This window comes from Phoenix dactylifera, chromosome 7, assembly GCF_051530095.1.
Source record: "Phoenix dactylifera cultivar Ajwa chromosome 7, Ajwa_hap1_PhDact_Kaust_v1.1, whole genome shotgun sequence".
NCBI lineage: Eukaryota > Viridiplantae > Streptophyta > Magnoliopsida > Arecales > Arecaceae > Phoenix > Phoenix dactylifera.
This window is the reverse complement of record NC_143196.1, coordinates 21,845,268-21,866,458: the sequence shown is the minus strand read 5'-3', so window position 1 is coordinate 21,866,458 and position 21,191 is coordinate 21,845,268. Positions and strand designations below refer to the sequence as shown.

General features: G+C 36.1%; 1 protein-coding gene across 3 annotated transcripts; it reads left to right on the top strand.

Annotated features, from left to right (window-relative positions):
- Window positions 1-5,833: 5,833 nt before the first annotated feature.
- Window positions 5,834-20,762, top strand: LOC120110238 (putative protein phosphatase 2C 12). Of its 3 annotated transcripts, none has more exons than XM_039124643.3 (10): window positions 5,834-6,110; window positions 6,232-6,496; window positions 8,709-8,880; window positions 9,751-9,904; window positions 9,993-10,056; window positions 11,777-11,884; window positions 16,734-16,859; window positions 16,946-17,181; window positions 19,807-20,009; window positions 20,096-20,762. In XM_039124643.3, the coding sequence occupies exons 2-10, from the start codon at window positions 6,296-6,298 to the stop codon at window positions 20,128-20,130; spliced, it is 1,299 nt and encodes a 432-aa protein (XP_038980571.3). In that variant the 5' UTR covers window positions 5,834-6,110; window positions 6,232-6,295; the 3' UTR covers window positions 20,131-20,762. The 3 variants fall into 3 exon arrangements, with proteins under 3 accessions (XP_038980571.3, XP_038980570.3, XP_038980572.3); XM_039124644.3 differs by having other exon boundaries at window positions 5,843-6,054; XM_039124642.3 differs by having other exon boundaries at window positions 5,834-6,496.
- The last annotated feature ends 429 nt before the right edge of the window (window positions 20,763-21,191 follow it).

Below are 21,191 nucleotides of genomic sequence, written 5' to 3'. Positions count from 1 at the left end.
AGTCGACCCCAACACAGGTGGAGTCGACCCTGGCACATCATGGAATCGTCACGCACGCCTATGCAAAAATGGCACGGATGAACAGTAGTGGAGTCGACCCCAGGAGCGGAGCCGACCCCAAAGAAGCTTGAGTCGACCCCAGCTTCAAGTCTCAAGAAAACAAGTTTCTGGAATTTACTGAGAGGGCTGATCCCAACTTTCCTTGAGCGGACCCCAGATGGAGTCGACCCCAGAAATGCTTGAGTCGACCCCAATGGAGTCGACCCCAAGGTTATGACGTTCAAAACTGTCTCTGCATTCCCTGAGAGGGTCGACCCCAAAAAGAGTTGAGTCGACCCCAGTGAAAAACAGCTGAAATACAAGGTTCTGTGATTCCTGAGAGGGCCGACCCCGCTGTAGTTGGAGTTGACCCCAGTGAAAGTTGGGTCGACCCAAGTGGAAATTGAGTCGATCCCAAGTATGATGAACAGTGGTTTGAGTCGACTCCAGAAAAGTTTGAGTCGACCCCAGCATGGGCAGAAGCATAATGGCTAGTTCTGCAGAAGTACTTTTTGACCTTCCAACAGCTAGTAACGGCTAGTTTTTGAAATCTAACCAATGGGGGGTAACCAATAGATGAGGGAAAGTATTTAAAGTGATACTATTCATCAGAGGAAGCATCCTTGTGCAAAATATCAAATCTTACTCAAGAAAGAAAAAACCATAAGTTTTTCTTCATCGAGGTGCTTCATTCAAGAGTCAAAAGGAAGTGGTTGAGCAGATCAAAAAGAGGCATTAAGAGCTCCACCAACCTTTGAAGAGTGAAGCATTCCTTGACAAAGAAGAGAAGAGCCTTATCAAAGCGATAACTATATTCAACTCTTCTTTGTAGCTTATAATTGTTATATCTGCTCATCTAGGAGTTTCAATCTTCTTCTTCTTCTTAACAATCTTGTAAGGTTTGTTGGTGAGCCCGTAAAACCAACGGTGTAGGTTTGTTGGTGAACCCGTAAAAGCAACGGTGAAGGTTTGTTGGTGAGCCTGTAAAACCAACATAGGTTTTTGGTGATCCCGGAAAACCAAGTGTAAAGGTTTTTGGATTGTAAGCCCGGAAAATAATCCAACTGTAATCCGCGGAATTATTGTGAATTCCCAAGGGGTCGCTTGGGGAGTGGACGTAGGTGCATAGGAGAGCACCGAACCACTATACTTTTTGTTGTTTATATTGTGTATTGTTCTAACTTTACTATTTGCACTTAATCTATATTAACTAAATTACTCACTCATCAATTAACATAATTAAGGAATCGAAAATCAAGAAAAACCAATTCACCCCCCCTCTTGGCTTGTCACCTTGGGCAACAGGAGCCAAATGGTTGGTCCGACCACACACATAACAGAAATAAACACCACCTTCCTCGTTCTTCTTCTTCTGCTTCTGGGATTGGATTGGTTTTTCATTGTGGTGGTTAGAGTTTCTAGGATAGTAGAGTTTTTTTTTTGTAATGCTTATTTTTGAAGGATCGGTTCTGATTTTTCCTAGGTGGGGCTTCTACATTATAAGCTTTATTCTTGTTCACAGTAGAGGTTTTACTCTAAAGCTGTGCTGCTCTTCAATCCTAATGGAATTCAAAACTTAGGTTAGGGTGAAACCTCCTTGGGTATGGTTTAGAGTCTTATCAAAATCAGATTAGAAATTGAGTAGTTTGTCTATCAGATAGGTTACCTGGAATGATTCATCCAAATTGGTTCCATTAGCCCTAAGCTGGTGGATCAAAATTTCAAAATTATGGATTTGGTTATTCATAGGCTTTGAGTCCACCATCCTAAAGTTATTAACGTCGGAGGCCTTGAACCTCTTTACCCCAGCATCATCAAGACCATATTTGCTATCTAGGCTGTCCCAGAGTTCTTTGGCACTCTTGGCTGTGTAATAAATGTCATACAACCTCTCAGAAAGGGCATGTAGAATTTTATAGATGCAATGATAGCCTATCTCATCCGGTGTGCTAGAGGGTGTGTTGGTGGAGGCAGAAGATTTAGTGTGGGAGGAGGATGAACCCCAATTTGGGTTTGTGTTTTGGCGAGTAGCAGGTCGCAATGGGTTGGACCCGTTATCAACTTCAGTAGTGCTCTCACCTATGGTTGAGATCAACCCTAATGTGGTGAGTCAGAACCGCATTTGGTTCTGCCACCTCCTAAAGTTATGGCCATCAAATTTTTCAGGTTTGGTACTAAGGTGGTCACTAGTATTAGAGGCCATAGGTTCAAGGTTCTAGAGAAGGGGCAGAAACCTGATTGAAGGCAAAAAAAATTTGTCAAAAGATTGCACTAAAATTTGTATTTTATTTTGAATGTCTAGTTGATATATCCAAAAATAATAGCCAGATGAGCTCCAGATCAGTGGTGGAGCACTAGGCTCACTTAAGTACCAACCTTTCTTAGGCACGTATGCCTTTTTGACAAGCTTTTCTTTGATACTATTAGTTAGTGGATATAATCACGAGAAATCACACAAATTCAATTTTTACAAAAGCCTAAGTGCAAACTTAAATTTGTTAGTATGGATTAATCAATTTCTGAATTTTCTGTTTGAATTTTTTGAATTAATTTTAATTAATTATTAATTTAGTGCTAGCTAGACAATTATTGTAATTGAAATCTAATATGTCAATTCAATAAATTATATATTAGAATTGATTTATTGTCTTATTAGAATAATTGACTATTAATTTTGTGCCAGCAAATTAATTATTGTAATTGAGATCTAAAATGTCAATTCAATGAATTATATATGAGAATTGATTTATTGCCTTATTAGAACAATTGACTACTAATTTTGTGCCAAGAAATCAATTATTGTAATTAAGATCTAAAATGTCAATTCACTGAATTATAAAATTTATTAACTTATTAGAATAATTGATTACTAATTTTGTGGTAGCAAATCAATAATTGTAATTGAGATCTAAAATGTTAATTCAATAAATTATAAGATTTATTACCTTATTAGAATAATTGATTATTAATTTTGTAGTAGCAAATCAATTATTGTAATTGAGATATAAAATATCAATTCAATGAATTATATGATTTATTACCTTATAAGAATAATTGATTGAGATCTAATAAGTCAATTCAATGAATTAATTATTAAGTATTAACTAATTTTCAAATTTTTTATTTGAATGAGATCTGAAAATTACTTCTTGAGGAGTCCAAATGGAGGTATGGTAAACCTCTTGGAGGTTAAATAAATTATTACCCTTTTAGAATGATTTACTAAATTATATATTACTAATAAAAAAATAAACACTTCTTTGGATTGTTAGCAATATATCACCTAAATAAACAAATAATTCTAATGATTGCAATTAATGAAAAATCTTAAAAGGAATAATATGTATATATATTATTCAGTATCAAAATTATTCTATTTTAACACAAAATAAACCTATTTATTTAATATATTTAAATTATAAAATTGCAAATACTATAGATCTACTAATATTAAATTTAAAATAAAAGTTAGAGAAAATAGCCTGATTGAAGGCAGGTCGAAGCGCGTAGACGCTATCCCAAAGAAATGTTTGCCCCCACGTACGGGTCTTCTGGCAATCCTCCTTAGAGATACGATGATCCTAAACTTCTTCTTTGGTACGTCTCAGAAGAAGCCAAATCGAATCCGATCGGACTTGCAGATCCAGCGAAGAACGAAATAAAAAGAAAAAAATAAACTGAATAGAATTGCAAAAATAAAAATCAGAAGTGGCTAAGAGGAAGAACTTTTCTCCAGAATTTTTCTGATATTTTTTTCTAATTTTTCGTGTCCTGAAATAGATGAAATCAAGAGGTATTTATGGGGTGTTTAGAGAGGCTGTCTTTTTGCGGACGCGTCCGCGCCTTCTAGGGACGTGCCCGCGGTGATTTCGCAGAGAAAAACCGCAGCGGGCGCCACCCGCTGGTTATTGCGCATGCGGCTCGAGAATGTATGCATGCGCATTTAATTTTTTCAACAAAAATGACTTAAAAAAATAAAAAGTGGCAAGATTTATGTTCAACTCAATCCAAAAGAAAATGTATTTTGTTTGGTCTATCGTGACAAGCTCTAGGTCTAAATTAGGAGTTTGAAAATACTAAGTTAAATTCAACGGTACCAAAAGGCAAATTTAATTAAGATGCAACTGTCACTTTGTCCTTGGATAACCCACTTCTATGTCTTATATTTTCCAAAACTCGGAAACAATTGCAAATACAGTAGTCAACAAAATTATGGTACCTTGCAATAGAATATGCCAACTAAGATTAGCTTTAAAATTTGCCGAAATACAATAAAGATCATTACAGAAGAAAAGCCAAACTTTTTATCATAGCTACAACCTATCTAAGGCAATCTAAGCTTTGCATTCCTTTGGATTTTCTTTAGTGTCCTTCGATGCACTTTTCAAATATCAGATAGGTTTATCCAAACCTTAAAAAAAGAGAAAAAAAAACTACAATTCTATGCTCCAAGAATATCTCGAAAATTGAAAAATAAAACATATATTTGGAGCAATATGCATAAGAATGAATGCTAATTTAGGAACAAGATACCAATTTAACCTTTGATTCCCTTAAAAATGTGGTTTATGGTCATTTCTTGGTCTTTCGGGCGACACATTGCAATTTTTGAAAGAAAAATAAAATTCTCCAACTATTCTTAAGTTTAGTCCTAGCACTCCATCATCAATCAAGAGACAGATACGTCAACTTCTACAAGGGATGATCAATTATATTGTGACCTATGCCCTGGTGAGGTTGAGACTATAAATCAGTCAATTTTTTGTTGTCTCAATAATACTGGAATCTTTTGGCAGCCTCCCTCAATGGACTATGCCCTTGTTCTTTGTTGGTTTGGGATGGCATTATGTCTGATACTATGGTAGAAAACAAAATTCATATCATCCTAGCATATGCAGTATGGGTGTTATGGAAGGCTATAAATTATAGATTGTTTCAAGTCACTATTGCATCTCCACAACAATTGGTAAGACAATTAAAATGTTATTTATCAGTTCCAAACTCGAGTTATTCTCAAGTTGATTTTGTAACACAACTGTGGCATTGGGGTATTGCTTCTTCACTATCTTATTCTAATTCTACTTATGTTCATTGGATCCCCCCTCCCTGGTGTTCTAAAAATCAACTTTGATGGCTAGGTAGAGATGACAAAGCCGCTGCGCGCAGGATATATTATTCAGATCATTATCCTTGCTGATTATGGCATAAGGTAAACAACTACCAAAAATTTCAGTCCCGCATGCAGAACTAGTACTGGCATGGACTAGTCTTGCTAAAGCTATTCACAGTTACAAAGCATCACAAGCATGGGTAGAAGGTGATTCATCTACAGCTATATCCTGGATGAACTCTTATCCCACTTGCAGAGTTAATGCAAATCCATTGTTGAAGGATATCTTTTATTGGAAGCCTACTACAATCAGTCTTCAAGCATCCCATGTGTATAGAGAAGCTAATCAAGCTGCTAATTCGATTGCAGCCTAAGCACTTGATAGCTATGAAGTTTGTTATCAGGATCAACTCTCTCTTCCATCGGTTTTCAGTCAAATTTTGTTTGTAGATGTAATAGCTATATAGTATACAAGACACTACTTTTTCTTATTTGGGCCATGCTCTCTTTGAACGCCAAAAAAAAAAAAAAAAAAAAAAAAGGCCGGTTCAGTTAACGGACCGGTCCGGCTTACCCGGACCAACCGACCGGTCCTCTTCCGGCCATCCGTGACCCCCTCCCGCTTCCCGCTACACCGGTACGCGCCAAACCGTTTCATGCTAAACCCCTTGCGCGGGACATCCTACCGCCAACACCAAGGAATCGGGAAGGAAGAACCATCACGCTCCATGCCAAAGGCCGACCTTCTCTTCCGCCCACCCTCCTCCTCCCCTCCCCGCACCCCCCCCTCCCAACGGCAAAAAAACATCCCCCCTTTTCTATTAATTCTCTCCAAAGTTGCCGTTTTTGATTTTTTTTCCATTAATTCTCTTCTCTTTCCTTTGGCATTCCACCGATTCCGAGTGGTGAGCTGCCTTCCTGCTGGATTTCCGCGTCCGGAATGTAACTGATCGGGAAAGCCGTGTGAATCTTTCCCCTTTTGTTCCTCCATCTTAATCCAAAATTTCGGATAAACACCCAAAATTACTTCCAATTTTTGCAAATAATTCGATAAATGCGAGTTCTTTGGGTTTGATGCGCAGTAATTGGTCTGAAGGAGTGGAGTTTTTAGCCGGTGGGCGCATCGGAGGAGGGGAGGGCGGAGTCATGGCGGCGAAGGCAGCGGGGAATCAGATGGTGCCGCTGGCGGTGCTGCTAAAGAGGGAATTAACGAGCGAGAAGATCGAGAAGCCGGAAATCTTGCATGGGCAAGCGAGCCAGAGAAAGAAGGGAGAGGATTTCACCCTGATCAAGTCCGACTGCCAGCGCATTCCCGGTGACGGCGTCACCACCTTCTCGGTCTTCGCTGTATCGACCCCTCTCTCTCCTTTTGCATCCCTCGTTGTCTTTAAGTCATTCTTTTAATTTTTTCTTAATGTTTTTAGATTATCCTGTTCTTTTGATATTTTCGATTGCGTTCGGTTTTTTCAAAATTATTGATTATTTTCCTTGAGTAGTTGGTTTGTGGTGTTGACAATGGAAGATCGTGCTGGAATTTGTAGATGTGATTTTATTGTTGGAAAGGGAAATGTAAATGTCGTGTAATTTTATTAGGTTCTATGAATATTTGGTTGAATGGGAGCTTGTTTAAAGGGATTGAGATTTTTTCACAATAGGTCTCTTTTGGTCGTGAGGGTTCTGATGAGCTTTTGGTAGTCTGCAGCGGTGGTGCTGGCAGATGCAGAAAATCCTGAGTCATCTACTTGGGGTTGCACAGTTAGAAATGCTTTTGGGTCCTCTTGTTTGTAGGAAAATAATTGTTGGTGGAGTCAGATATTTTGATTGGCTTTGGTTCTTCCCGTTTTGGCTGGATTAAAGGCCATCTCTAATGCTGAATCTTATAGTTAATGTAGGTGATTTTCTGTTAAAGCTTTACTCCGCTGTATCAAACGTATTAGTGATACTATTTTTGCTCTTTCCCCAACCAGATTTGCTCATACTCTGTGCTAAAGAGAGACTAGACCCTGTGGAAAGAAAGGCAACTAACAGAGGTGTTTTATCATCTAATGTGCTAAAATAAGCTAATGGTGCACCTGTTCACAAACTGCACTGTAGTGTAACCTCACAAGACTCTTTGAATTCAGATGACTAATAATAAAGTCAATAAGCACACATAGTAACAAATCATATGCTCAATTCAGCTTTAAAGTGCAATACATCATCCAAAAACATAAATGAGAAATCAAAAGTACTGGAACACTCTGAAGCTTAAATTCTCGTGCAGTCATGCTATCAAAAATTCCCGTTCTGAACCTAGAAAATAAAGATAATCTCTTTGTGTTTACCAGAAAAACAAAGATGTTCTCTTTGTTTCTGTTTGTATGTCATTTGGTATTTGCTATAATTAAACAAGATATTTTCTGGTCGATTCCTCTATTGATGTGGTTAGCCTCTTACCTGTTCGTTGATTTGCTATTGTCTATTGTATTAAACTCTCATTATGCTCGTAAGGCTTCTGAGTGTTTAGTTCTGGTCTTAATTTTATATATAGCTTATAGGTAATTCATTCTACAAAAAAAACAAGCTTTGCATCGTAGTAATCCTTTATAGACACTTTGACTTTCACTGGCTGCTGCATTGCAATCCTTTTTTGAAAATGATTAGCAAACAATTTCATTCATCATGTGGTACACTTTGTTTACAGGAGTAAACATGCAAGCATGATATGATTCTTTGATCCATTCCTGCTTGAATAAGAGAAGTGAAAAAAATAAATTCTTCAGATTTTCTTGCTCTCTCTCCCACTCTTTCGCGCACACACACAGAACCTGAATGTATTTCTTAGTAATAATGATACAATTAAGCAAGAACAAGTTTAAATGAGAGAATTCTTGATAGTATTTCCATTTTATAGAGTTTGTCTGTAAACATTTGCATATGTATTGAATTTCATTGCACTGTTTCTGTTTGCTTTCCTCAGGCTTGTCTTCTGTGAATATATATTGAGGTCTTATGAAGTTGCATGAGCAGTGAGTGACACTTGCATGGCTTCTCAAGTGATGGAAGGATCCTGTATTTCCTGAAGTCACTTACCATTTTAGATGCCAACACACTCTCTTTGTTATTTCTTTTTAGTGTTTTCTTTGCTGTATGCTGTCAATATACATAGTTATGAAATTCTAAATCATTAGCTTTTGCAAATTTATGTAGCAGAATCATATAAAATTAAACTCTTCTTTTCTCCATATTATTCAATTTTGAAACAGTCAAAGATGATTCTCTGTGCAGTTTTCTTCTGCTCCTTAATATATGCTACTTAGAAAAAGTTTTTACTTATGTTCTTTTGGAAATCTCTCAAATGTAGAATTATACCTTTTACGATCTATTAACCAACTGATATTGTATATCTTATGAAACATTTGTATTATAATATGCCAATAACATTGGAATTATTGCAAGCTTTTTCTCTCTAATAATGCTTGCCTTCTTTGAACATGATTCTGATTTTGAACTATGTTAGTAACATGAATTTTGCTTATATCTTATTTTTTACACTGAACCATTGCATTTGTTTTTGCAGCTATTTGATGGGCACAATGGGTCTGCAGCTGCTATATATGCTAAGGAAAATCTCTTAAATAATATTTTATGTGCCATTCCATCAGATCTTAGTAGGGACGAGTGGCTGGCAGCTCTACCGAGAGCTTTGGTTGCAGGGTTTGTTAAAACAGATAAAGATTTTCAAACTAAAGGTATGCCCAAAGTATTAAGTGGACTTTACTTTTTGTCTTGATCTTGCTGGATCTTAAGCGATGTTGGGTTGCAAAATTTCTAAAACACCATTATCTTGGATCAAGTTCTGACTTTGACCATTGTTATATTGATTCAAAGTAATCCAATTTTTGTAAGTAGATGACCTATCAAGGGGCAGTTACTTTGAATAAGTTTTTGTTGTGCTTAATTAATGTGGTACTTGTATATCAGCAGTGCAAGGATGTAGTGTTCACAAAATTTAATTTAATGATCAGCTATATAAACTAGAGTTCATAGAGCTATATACCATGTTTTGGATTATATGTGGATTCAACATAATAAAGATGAACATTCTTAAACTTGAACATCTCATGTTACATATAGATTCAACATAATTGATCTTGACATTTCTGCAACAGAAATTTTATCTTATGGTTTATGTTTCACCTTCCATTGGCTGGTAAAATTGTTCAAACATTCATCTGTTTCTGAAATAGTCAAATTTTTTATTTATTTGTAATATTAAATTATTGATTTGGACCATTGCTGTATATAATTGAGGTGAAGAGTGGTAAATGCCAATCACAAGGTGCCCCTCCAAGGTTCCAACTTGTCCTCAACATAATACCTTGATGTTATATACTGCAACTGCCCTTATACTTTTTGAGTAGCATAAGAATATATGACATCTAATGAAGTTTGAAAGTTAGTTCATCTTTCTGTCTGCTTTATGTTGACTTCTGCGTTACAATCGCTAGATTTACCTTTTGTACTTTCTGATGCTTGGTAAGCTTTTTTTGTTTCTTCCCCCATTATCATCACACAATTTATCTGCTATGCCTGAACTGTTTACTTGATTTCCGTTTCAGAACATACCTCAGGAACAACTGTGACATTTGTAATTATAGATGGGCGGGTTGTAACTGTGGCATCAGTTGGTGATTCACTTTGCATACTTGAATCTGCTGAAGGTTCAATTTATTATCTGTCTGCAGATCACAGGCTAGAAGTGAATGAAAAGGAGTAAGTTTCTTTCTCCTTTTCCAATAATAAATTCAGAGGATTCTGTTGCTTTCTGAAAATCATTTTTTTATGGTTTACTATTCTGCAGGGTGGAACGTGTAACAGCAAGTGGAGGTGAGGTTGGGAGGCTAAATATTGTTGGTGGTGTAGAGGTTGTTTCCTTGTGCACTGTATTGGTTAAAGCAGTAAAGACAACTTACATATTTTAGGCAGTTGATTTTTTGTAATCAGGATAGTATCTTTATACTTCTCCAGCAGCTACTGTTCTCATCTTATCCATTATTATATATTCCAAATTTCAGTTTAACTGGGCTGATTGCTTTCTTGACAATATTCTTTATATGTGAAGGTAGCTGAGAGCCTATTCTGGTTGTAGACACCTGGTTGGCATGCATACAATTTTTATCCTAATGAAATTGAATATAACTGTCAATAATGTTTGGGAAATTTGTTTCTACATTGTTTTAATCTTTTAAAAGGTCATATTAAATGAAATTATAGGAGCAATCTCGAGATTATATATATACATACCTCATTTTTCTTTTCTTTGCAAGTCTTGATTGACTTTATTAGGTTGTGAAAATAGTTACCACCAGATATGCTGGCTGTTGAATCCGTTTAAGTTATCTATCCATCAGGTGTTCAGTTTTGTGGAAGTGCAGGCCATTTTTGCCTTTGCCCAAACCAAATTATTTTACACGTCTATCTTCTTTTTCTGTGACATGTATAGTTATATACCTTCCTTATATGTACGTGCAAATAATTTTGTGCTTAAGCTGCTGACTACCTTTTGTTTGAAGTCACATGTAGACATAACAATCATACCTTCTTCAGTACCTTAAATAATATTTTACTACTTATGAGGCTAATTTAAGTTTAGCTGCCTGTAACTCCTTGCTGGCAACATGCTTCTTCACTTACTAAGATATAATCAAGGTTTGCTGCATTTTATTATTGCTTAGGGGTTAAGGTAAAGTCTGATTGCTCCATGAATAAGTTGAAAGTTTTGAATCCTAGCAGACATCCCACTGGTTTACAGCTCTTGTCATTTTGTAGGACAGTTTTTTTATGGGAGCCTTTAATGATTATCTTTTTTTTGGTGGTCTATGTTCATATTTATTTTTGTTTATTCGAGTCCCTTCTGACCATAGTTTGCTTTTCCTAGGGTTTCATGTAAGCGAATGAAGGGTCAATGTTCATGTATTAAACAAATTTGTGCTCAGATCAATATAGTTTACCCCTTCTGCAATTGTACCAATAGCTTATTCTTTCCTTTCCCCACATTTACTTTTAAGTGTGTTAGTTTATTTATTATGGTACAGTGTGTATATGGATGGGTCGCCAACTTTTGGGAAAATCTTATTAGAAAAGCAGCAGTCTGCTAACCTCAATTAATTAGATTGAGACATTTAATTGTTTGATGGCTTAAGAGAATGTAGTTTTCCAGTATTTAAAAATTGACTTTAAAAGATGAATGTGTTTCTCCCTAAGGATGAGTTACATGAAACTATTGGTTCAAAGGACTAATTTTGCATAATACACTGACTCATATTATCAGTATGATTAAAAGGCAGAAGACAGTGAATGATGCGATTCTCTTAAAATGTTGAAATTTTTGACAAACTTTGTTGGTAAGGTAATTAGCTATACAACTTCGTCATAGTCACCTCAAAAGCTACTATGCATGTCCGAGGATACTATACTTTTAACATAACTTAATGTTCTATACATGCTTTTAGATACATGAAGGGACATTTTTGTACTCATGGGCAGTTCTGTTTAGACTTTCTAATTATTCTTTTATGTTTTTATCTATATAGTATTAGTTATTGTTGTGCTATCTGACTTAATAGGAAACATTGGTTTTTTCAGATTGGTCCCCTCAGGTGTTGGCCAGGTGGCTTGTGTTTATCAAGATCAATTGGAGATATGGATGTGGGTGAATTTATTGTTCCTATTCCTCATGTGAAGCAAGTAAAGGTCTGCAAATCAATTCCATCGATAAGAGTGCAATTTGACTTTGCATAAAAAATAAAACTATGATGACCTATTCTTTTGCATGTTTGCCATGATGGACATAAATGCATATCATATTCATTTAATATTATACGCTAGATTGCTAATGTTATAAAACACTCTAAAAATGATTTTTTGAGAAATTTACCAGCATGACACATCTCCAGTGCTAGACAACGTAGTATATTTTGAATCTAATTTATTATTGTTGACATTTTATTTTTCTAAACCAAGGTTTTAAAAATTGTTGTATTGGATTGGTATGAGTGATAATGTACTATTCCAGCAGAAAACTGGCACAGGTACACAGTATGTTGGTACAGGGATGCAATCCCCAACCATGTGCTGGTACCTGGTACTATCCCGTTTTTTCAAAAAACCGGCAAGCCCTTGGGTATTGGATTTTAAAACCTTGTTCTGCTTCATTTTTAATAATTCTTAGTTTTAAGTAATGCTTTTCGAATGTGTTATAATTTTTGATCAAAACATGCCTGAATTAGAGCGAAAACATGTAAAGCTGTAAACAATCATGACCGAAACCAAACTCAAACCTGAGTTTTCAAATCTTGCTTTAGAGTAATTACTTTTCTTATTTAGATTTATTTCATTGAAGGGGTGATATAATTGTGAAGACAACTTAAGTGGATGAAGTGAATGAATACTCTAACATTGCTATATAATGTCATATTATTGGATCTTTAGTTTTGTTTGTTTGCATTCATATGCAATGCAAAGATTATCCTATACATCCATTTTAATTTTTTCTAAAGAGAATAAACTGTTGTTTGTAGTTTTGGTCTAAACAAATATGTTTCAGCCAAAGATTTGAAATTGTATAAATTCTAGTAACCTGTTCATATATGCTACTTTTAGCCTAGAGCAATCCGTTACAGTTACAATCTGGATATTTGTTAGTGATTTTGGCTATTTTTGGCCGAAATGATTGACACTGTATGTAGATGCTATATTTAATGAATGTTTTGGTCATTAAGTATCATGTCTAGATCACGTTCTTCGTCTCCTTGAGTACTTCAGACTTGCTAGTTTTATTTTTGGGTCAGCTTTTTATCGCTTTGGGAAAAGAAAGGGGAAACTTACTCATTGGTGAGAAATCAAGCCTAGGAGAAGCATTTTGTTAAGATTAAACCTGAAATTGCAAATTTTAGGACATAGGATGCATTTTCTTAGCATCTTCCAAACCAATCTCGGTTAAGGAGTCTATTCAAATGTGAAAGAGTCACATGGGGGCATCTTGCCTCCCTTCCCCTCCCACAAAAGGAAAAGGAGAAAAGGAAAGAAAAACTGGGCAAGTGAGTAATTGCAAAGATTAGATAGCTTTCTCATATTTGACTTCAAATGTTAAGAAATTCTCGGTTGCCATCAAACACTAATATATATTACACATTGAAATGTTAGAGTAGCTTTTTTATATTGTAATCTTCTGAATGATGTTTTAAAACTTTAGCTTGAAACCACCAAAAGGACATCAAAAGTGTAATATATTTTAAAACAATGTCTATTGTATTTCCTTGAGAAACTGGAGTTGAAATTGTTGAAACTAAATGAAACATGGTTAGCTAAATCTAACCCAAAATCATATCAAAACATCTCCGTCCTCTTGATGGCTGCCATCACTTTTGTCTCTCCGTCAGCCTATACCAATAACCATGGATTCAAAAACCATTGGAACAAGATGGTACCATCAGTAGCATATCATTCAAATGTGAAACCAGCACTAGTAGAGGTACTAGGATGTTGGAATCATCCATACCAGCAGATAAGACATCTTCGTTCATATCAACAATACCTTACTGATTGTACCTATCTATTCTGATGGTTTTTCATTCATTCAGATGTCTTCAATTTTGATATGCACTATTAGTACTGGTACTGTATCAATACCATACCGTTTCGATGGAAAAACAGTATGCAGTTCAGAATCATATTTAAAAGCTTACCAATAACCATGTTTAAGTGTTGGGTGTGGGGTTTTAAGGCTAAATTGAAGGATCTGGGTTACATAGCCATCTGCAGCTCCACTATCACCTTGCGGTAGTCTCCTCTTTTGGACTACTGGACATAATTGCATGGGTTTGAGTTGGATCTGGGCAAGGGGTGAGATCACTTGAGCCTGGTCCATTCCTTAGCCTCATATAGGTCTTCCTATGTATTCATTTTGCTACTATTGAACATGTACACAGTGTGTGGTGAGTTTACATAATGCAAGAATTACATATTCATGCTACAAAAATATAGGGATATGTGTGATTTTTAGTCAGAGATAAGATAGTTTTGTTGATCTATCTTGGATGAAAAGTTCTTATTTATGGCTAAGGAAAGCTATTTGTTCTTGCTCATTAATTCTTATTTATGGCTTAAGTCCTTCAATTCTTTCAGGACTTTCCTTAGTACTTCTGGCCAAATTGGTTTTTTGGTCAACTAGTGCTCTTTACAGCATCAGAATTTGAATTTATGACTCCTCAATAGGTTACATCTAATGTATAGGAAACACATCCATACCATCTTAAATGTAGTAGTCTATTTATTTTACTTTCTAAGCTTCCTTTGGCTTCTCATTTTGAACTTCTCATTTCAGACCCTGTGCTTTATTACTTAGTCATACACTGAGTTCACCATCCTGTAGTGGTCAAATTTATGATTATATTCCTTCTCATTGTATTATACACAAACTATACTTGTGTCATTGAATTTTTTCCTTTAAAGTAACATGCCAGATAATTTCTGTGGTTGTCATCATTGCTAAGTAACTCTTGCATGCTCCTGGGAAGACATTGAAAAAATAGTAGATATGCTTTGGATGGGAACATTCTTTTGTTGGGTTAGAATGGTAACATCACTTCGAGGTTTTCCCCCAAAATGTCTATGTTCTTTAGTTCATTTTTTTTCACTGGATTAATTAGTTAGCAGAATTTCAGTTGAACTTGAATTACGTAGCCATAGCACATACTGCGAACTCATGTTCTTACAGTTTCTTCTTACTAAGATGTAATAAGCTGCATTTTCATACATTATAGTGTGATAATATGCCTTTATGATCTCTTCCTTCATGAAGGAACCAAGCACATCAATGCTGAAAACATTGTATTTGGGTCAAGGTTGAATATTAGGAAGCGGTCACTCTATCCATAACTTGAAAGATCAAATCATTGTTGAGTTCATATAGGCCTTTCGTAGGATACATAATTGGTTGTTCTTCCAATGCTTCAGATTGGGAGGAGTTCTGGAGACTCATTTCTCTAATGTAAATTCATTGTTTTCATAAATAACATGGTACCATGCATGTTTTTCTGTTTGTTACATTATTTGGTCAGTTCCAAACTTTTTTATGCAGGTTTGCACATTTATACCTGGTCACCCAAATAATATAATGTGGGCAGGAACTGAGCAAACTGGCATTAAGTCTATACAGTCTTTCTTTTAAACCCCTCTTAAACCAAACCCACCCATCTTCTCTCCTCAACTCTTAATTCACTGTCTCCTTCTTCTGTATTTATTCCTCAATTATTCTTTTGTTGTTTCTTTTTTCTATAATCTGAGGGATTTTTTTAAGCAAATAGTCTTTTGAGTAAAATTTTCTCTCATGTGCTCCTATGAAGTTTTTTCTGGAGCTGGCATAATAGATCTTGAGTATTTTTCCCAGCATATCGAAGATGAGGATTTTTTGAATACTTGGTTTCCCATAAACAAAAAATTGTTTTGTTTTAATTGGTCTCTCAAAAATTAGGTTACACACTAAATCTAAAAGAAAGTATTTTTCCTTGATTTCCTTCGGGGTATATTCTTTCGGGAACCCTTTCTTCTCTAAGTATTAAATCATTTTATACCAGAAGTTGGTAATTTATATTTTGCAGCTGTAATATTCACTTGTATTGCCTTACTGCACTGTGATTTAACCCCATGTTTCATGTTGCCAATTTTACATACTATATCGTGCAATATGCCGTGTGTCTGGACTTGCCAACATGACATAGATCATGATAGTTTCCAGGTCATTGTTTATATGCCAGAACATCATTTCTTATTGCCGTCTCATTAACTGATACTCTACCATGCTGACATATTCACAGGTTTGGTTATTATTTATTTGGCCCCGAACTTTTTTGAAAACTATGTTTGTGTAAAATTTGTTACATACATACTGGGGGGAAATGTTAGAGATCACAGATGCTGTTGATGTCCTCAAATTGTTGGGGCACAACAATTTCATATGGATAATGGTAAACATACACGGATGCAATTAGAAACATTACTCCAATTATATGATTGTATGGCTTCCTGCTCCTTATCATTTCAACATTCCAAGTGTACCTCATGTCCATAAATGAGATTTTCAATGGAGATAACAGCTGAGCCTCCAAGCATCCACACATACAACCTACAAAGCGTCTCAATCAGTATCACTGAGAAAAGAAGTTTCATTGGTATATGTTCATGGACTTTTTATAAGTATCATTTGACAAAATGAAATATCTTTTCCAGATCTATGTATGGAAAATGTCTGCATTGTTGGCACATAATAAATTCCATGCTGACTCCAACAGACAACAGTACTTAAAATTGTTCACTTAACTGTGGTTTAAGTATGTCAGTAGAGACTGGTGCTAATTATTGTTGTCTCATGATATATTTCACTTCTTTCTTGGATCTGTCTTTTTCCCACTTATTTTCAGATGTAGTTACACTATATGCATGTTAATACCTATTGTTGTAATATCAACCTTTGTGTTCTTTAGTATGATGTATTATTGCCGTTCTGAAACATAACCAAGATAATGGATTCTGATGACTACAGCTATCAAATGCTGGTGGTCGACTTATCATCTCAAGTGATGGCGTATGGGATGCTTTGACTTTTGAAATGACTCTTAATTGCTCACGTGGCCTGTCAGCAGATGTTGCAGCGAGTCAGATTGTTAAGGTACCGCATCCTAATGGTTTGCCTACATTTTGGCTTAGCTGCATCTAATGGTTTCTGCTAGTTATTTTATATATCTTCATTTGTAGGAAGCTGTACAAGTCAAAGGACTACGAGATGATACTACCTGCATTGTAGTTGATATATTACCTCTAGAAAAGGTAACTCCTACTGTTCCACTGCCAAAGAGGCAAGGGATAGGGGTATTCAAACATATGTTTCACAGAAAGTCTTGTGAGTCAACATCTCATTCAGATGGAGACTATTCTGAGCCAGATGTGGTAGAAGAAATATATGAAGAGGGATCAGCAATGCTTGCCAAAAGGTCAGTATTTTGATTTAGAACTTGATAAGTAAATTTGTTTCGTCATTGAATCAATGGTTACTATTGATCAAGGCCCGCAATCTTGGTACTAAGTACCGTATCGGTACCTTATCAATTCGGTTTGGTATGGTACACCTCTGTATTGAAATAGCTTTCTAACAATTTTTTTCAATTTTTATCTCAATACAGGTCGGTATGCCTCGGTACTGGCTTGTATGTACCTCGATACATCTCGCTATGAGATGGTATGGGGCTTGTACCGACTTGAAGTTTCGTATCAGTTTCTCTTGGTACGGTATGATACGCCTTGTACCGGGCAGTACGGGGCATTGATGCTTTTGCATTCTTTTTTTCTAGTATACTTCATCACCATCATCATAAAGCATCATCACAACAAAGCATTTCTTGGTTGAAATGCACATTGTAAATCATGAAGTTTTTATGAATTTTCAGTAGATTTTCGTGACTAGCTGTCAACCTGTCAAGTTTCTTAGAGTGATGCTGAATTCCTGACCTAGGTAACTTTAGGCAAAAGAGGAGCTTTCCAGGAATCCTGGAAAGCCATTTGGCATGCAAGAAATTTACTTTATTCATTGTAGTATAAGCTCACGCAACCAAGAAGTAACCCCTTGAATTTCCTTGTAACTTAAAAAGTGTGTAGCCAAAGAGGGAAGGTGGTAAGCATGGTTTCAAACCCCAGTGGGATGTCTTGTAGGATGCCAAGATGGGGTACCATTCCAAGTGTCAGGATGGAAAACTGCATTAGTCTCCAGTAAACCAGTTGTAAATTAAGAGTCAAATTGTAACTCAGTCCCATATATTTAATCTAATCTATCACTTTAGAATGAGAAAACAATATTTGGAGTATTAATTAGGGCTGTAAATATGCCCGGGACCAACTACTTTCAAGCTTTCAAGCTTGATCAGGTTGGCCCGGGCCTAAAATTAAGTCCGCAGAGGTCCTGGCAGCCTTGGTTCACCTTGAGCTTGTTCTGGAGCCTTATTGAATAGTTATAACATGTTAAAGTATAAGCACATTTTATTTTATTTTATTTTGTCTTAGCTTTTTGTGAAAAGATCAGGCTGTGTCTAATCACTTTTCGAAGTATATGAAAGTAGAGCAAATACAAATGAGTTAAACGACATTAAGAAATACTATAAAAAGAGAAAAAACGAAAGACTGGAGATCAACTTTATCTCAACTATCAAGTAATTAGATGGATTATGAACAGCAGCAACCCAAAAAGGTCTAACAATCCTCTAGATCCCTAACTAACTAATAGACAGAAATATTTAATTTCAGCAACACTGAACTTTGCTCTTGCTCAGCCAATCTTCAAGAGGAAAGGTAACTTTATCCACCACCTCAACAACATCATCAGACTGGTTTTCAAACAATCTTTTGTTTCTTTATATGCAAATAGATAAACAGATAGTGGCTGCAAGCATAATACCGGCCAACATCGCAGCTTTCCTGATCTTAGAGAAACAAAATTTGATGTTGAGAAACAGTGGAGTCAGTGAACCCCCTTTTAGATAAGAAATAAACCTAAACCTGACAAGACTAGCCACAATTGGCAAACAAAGGAGGAAGAGATTCTTCTTCTACATTGCACAAATCATATGCCAATGATGTAGGCCAATTATTTCTTCTCAAATTTTCAGCTGAAGGAATTTTCCTTTGCATGATAAGACTAGGAATACCTGAACTTCTCCAGAAAAGGGCGCTTCTTTATAAGGATATTTTATTAAAAACAAAACTTCTCCATTTATTTGTTTGATGGATGGCCCAAATCAAAACCTAATTCCTCTCCTCCTCTTCCATTCCCATCCTCCCCATTTCTTGCTTCTCTCCTCCTTTTATTTCCTTTCCTTCTATCTTCCTGTTCTCCTCCTGATCCCTCTTTCTTTTCTCCCTCCACTAGCCTCCCTCTCTTCTCTTCCATGGGAGTACCTGATGGTCCTGACCTCAACTGCACCAATTGATGGTCCCACACAACCCCAATGACCTTGTTGACGCTCCCTCTAGCAACCTAAAACTTCCCATGCCCTTGGTCGTTGATGCTGACAGCCTTGGCAAGTCAGCACCGATATTTCTCTCTCTCTCTCTCTCTTCTCTCTCTAGCATGTTTTTGAAATGTTTCAGCCTGGTCCAAATCTTTGTTTGTGTTTGGGGCTATACCGCATAGACATTTTTGTGCTGGATTAAGCCTACGCCTTGTGTTTAAAAATTTGGATTGGATCCATGCTTGGCTTGGAATCTGGCCCATTCCATTCCTATATATAATATGAGTTGATGCATTAATATGCCATCAATAGTAAAGGTGGACGGCATACTGTTATCTTCAAAAAGCTATCTTGTTAGCACTTTCCCAAGTGAGAGACCTTGAGGATACTTGTGGTGCTTCAAGTGCTTCGCTTTTGAAACTAATGCATGTGAGTGAACATTTAAAAACAAAAACGTACAGCAATCTCTTGTATATAACCATAAGATAAAACTAGTTTTATGAACTTGGAGAAAAACAATTTGCAACAAATATCATTTGAGTTTGGGACAAACATTTAATGTGGGATATAAGCATTTCTGTGATAATTAATAATCAATGAACTTCTTGTGGGCTGCAGGTTAGAAGCAGAATATCCAATATGCAACTTGTTCAAGCTTTTCATATGTGCGGTTTGCCAGGTAGAGATGAAACCTGGTGAGGGCATTTCTGTACATGCTGGTTTATCGCAGCCTGGAAAATTGCATCCTTGGGATGGTCCATTCCTTTGCCAAGGCTGCCAAGAAAAAAAGGAAGCAATGGAAGGAAAAGGGCCTTCAAGAGGTATAACACATACAAAATCATTTAGAACTTGTTTATACTGCAGAATATTAATGTCTTATTTCTTTATTTTTTTTAAATATATCTAGATTACGCATCTCGAAGGAGTACTGGAAGTGAGTAGTGGTTGCTGTTGGTAGTTTTAGTGATAGTGCACTTGATCATGGCTCAAGCATTGGTGGCTGAACTGATGAAACAATGACATTTGAAGGTCTCCACTTCTTTTTTCTCCTGTTAAATGGTATGAGCATCAAGTTCTGGACTAACATGCAAATTCTGGAGTAGCAGGAAGCATTTCGTACGGATATTTTTATAGATGTCCAGTTTTGAGGTGAGGGGTCAAAATTAGCACTTGATGTAAAGCTGCTTTATCGGGCAAGCAATGTGTTGATCTTTCCTTTGGATAGATCTTGGCAGTGATACTTTCACCATTGCCCTTCCTGTCTAAAGAAGGGCCTGAATATCTCAATTCTTTTCTAGGTTCATTGCCATGTAAGTGAATCATTTTATAGAGGTAAAATTGATGACAGTCTACACTGTACTGCTGATAGGGATGGTGAAGTTATGATTTTTTCCAAGAAAACACTTGAGGGTCCATGCCTGACTTGCTAATTGGTTCACCTTATACATGAAGTTCCTGATTTACTTGTTACTAGATTTGAAGGATATTTTTTAGCTTGCTTTTTGAGGGCATTGTACTTCAATTGTTTACTAAAGTATCACCCAATGATTTGCTAAGAATGTTTTTTGTCCAAAGTTTCAGTTTCTAGCACAGAATTTTTTTTGCTTGTTAAATGACTTACATGGCATTCCTTGTTTTGCCTTCAACATTTTTCATGTTTTTTCGGATTACTAGAAGTCATCATAACATATAATCTGCAGGAATCTCTCATATAATTATCATGTTATTGGTTCATGTGGGACATTGTTATCACCTTGCATATCTCTATTTGTTCATGTAATATGGTCCTGTAAATTTTTTTGTAGGATCGGTATGCCCCTTGGACCACTTTCAATGAGACATGGCTCCCTCATCTTAGATTTCTTTCTCTTTTGCAAGAATTAGGGTTTTTGAAAACCTAGGTTTTGGGGAAGAAGGGAAGATTATCCATGTCAAATTCCATCTTCTTAAAAAAAAATCTACATCACATAACCACCTTGATGTCAGCTGACAAGAAGGCACCT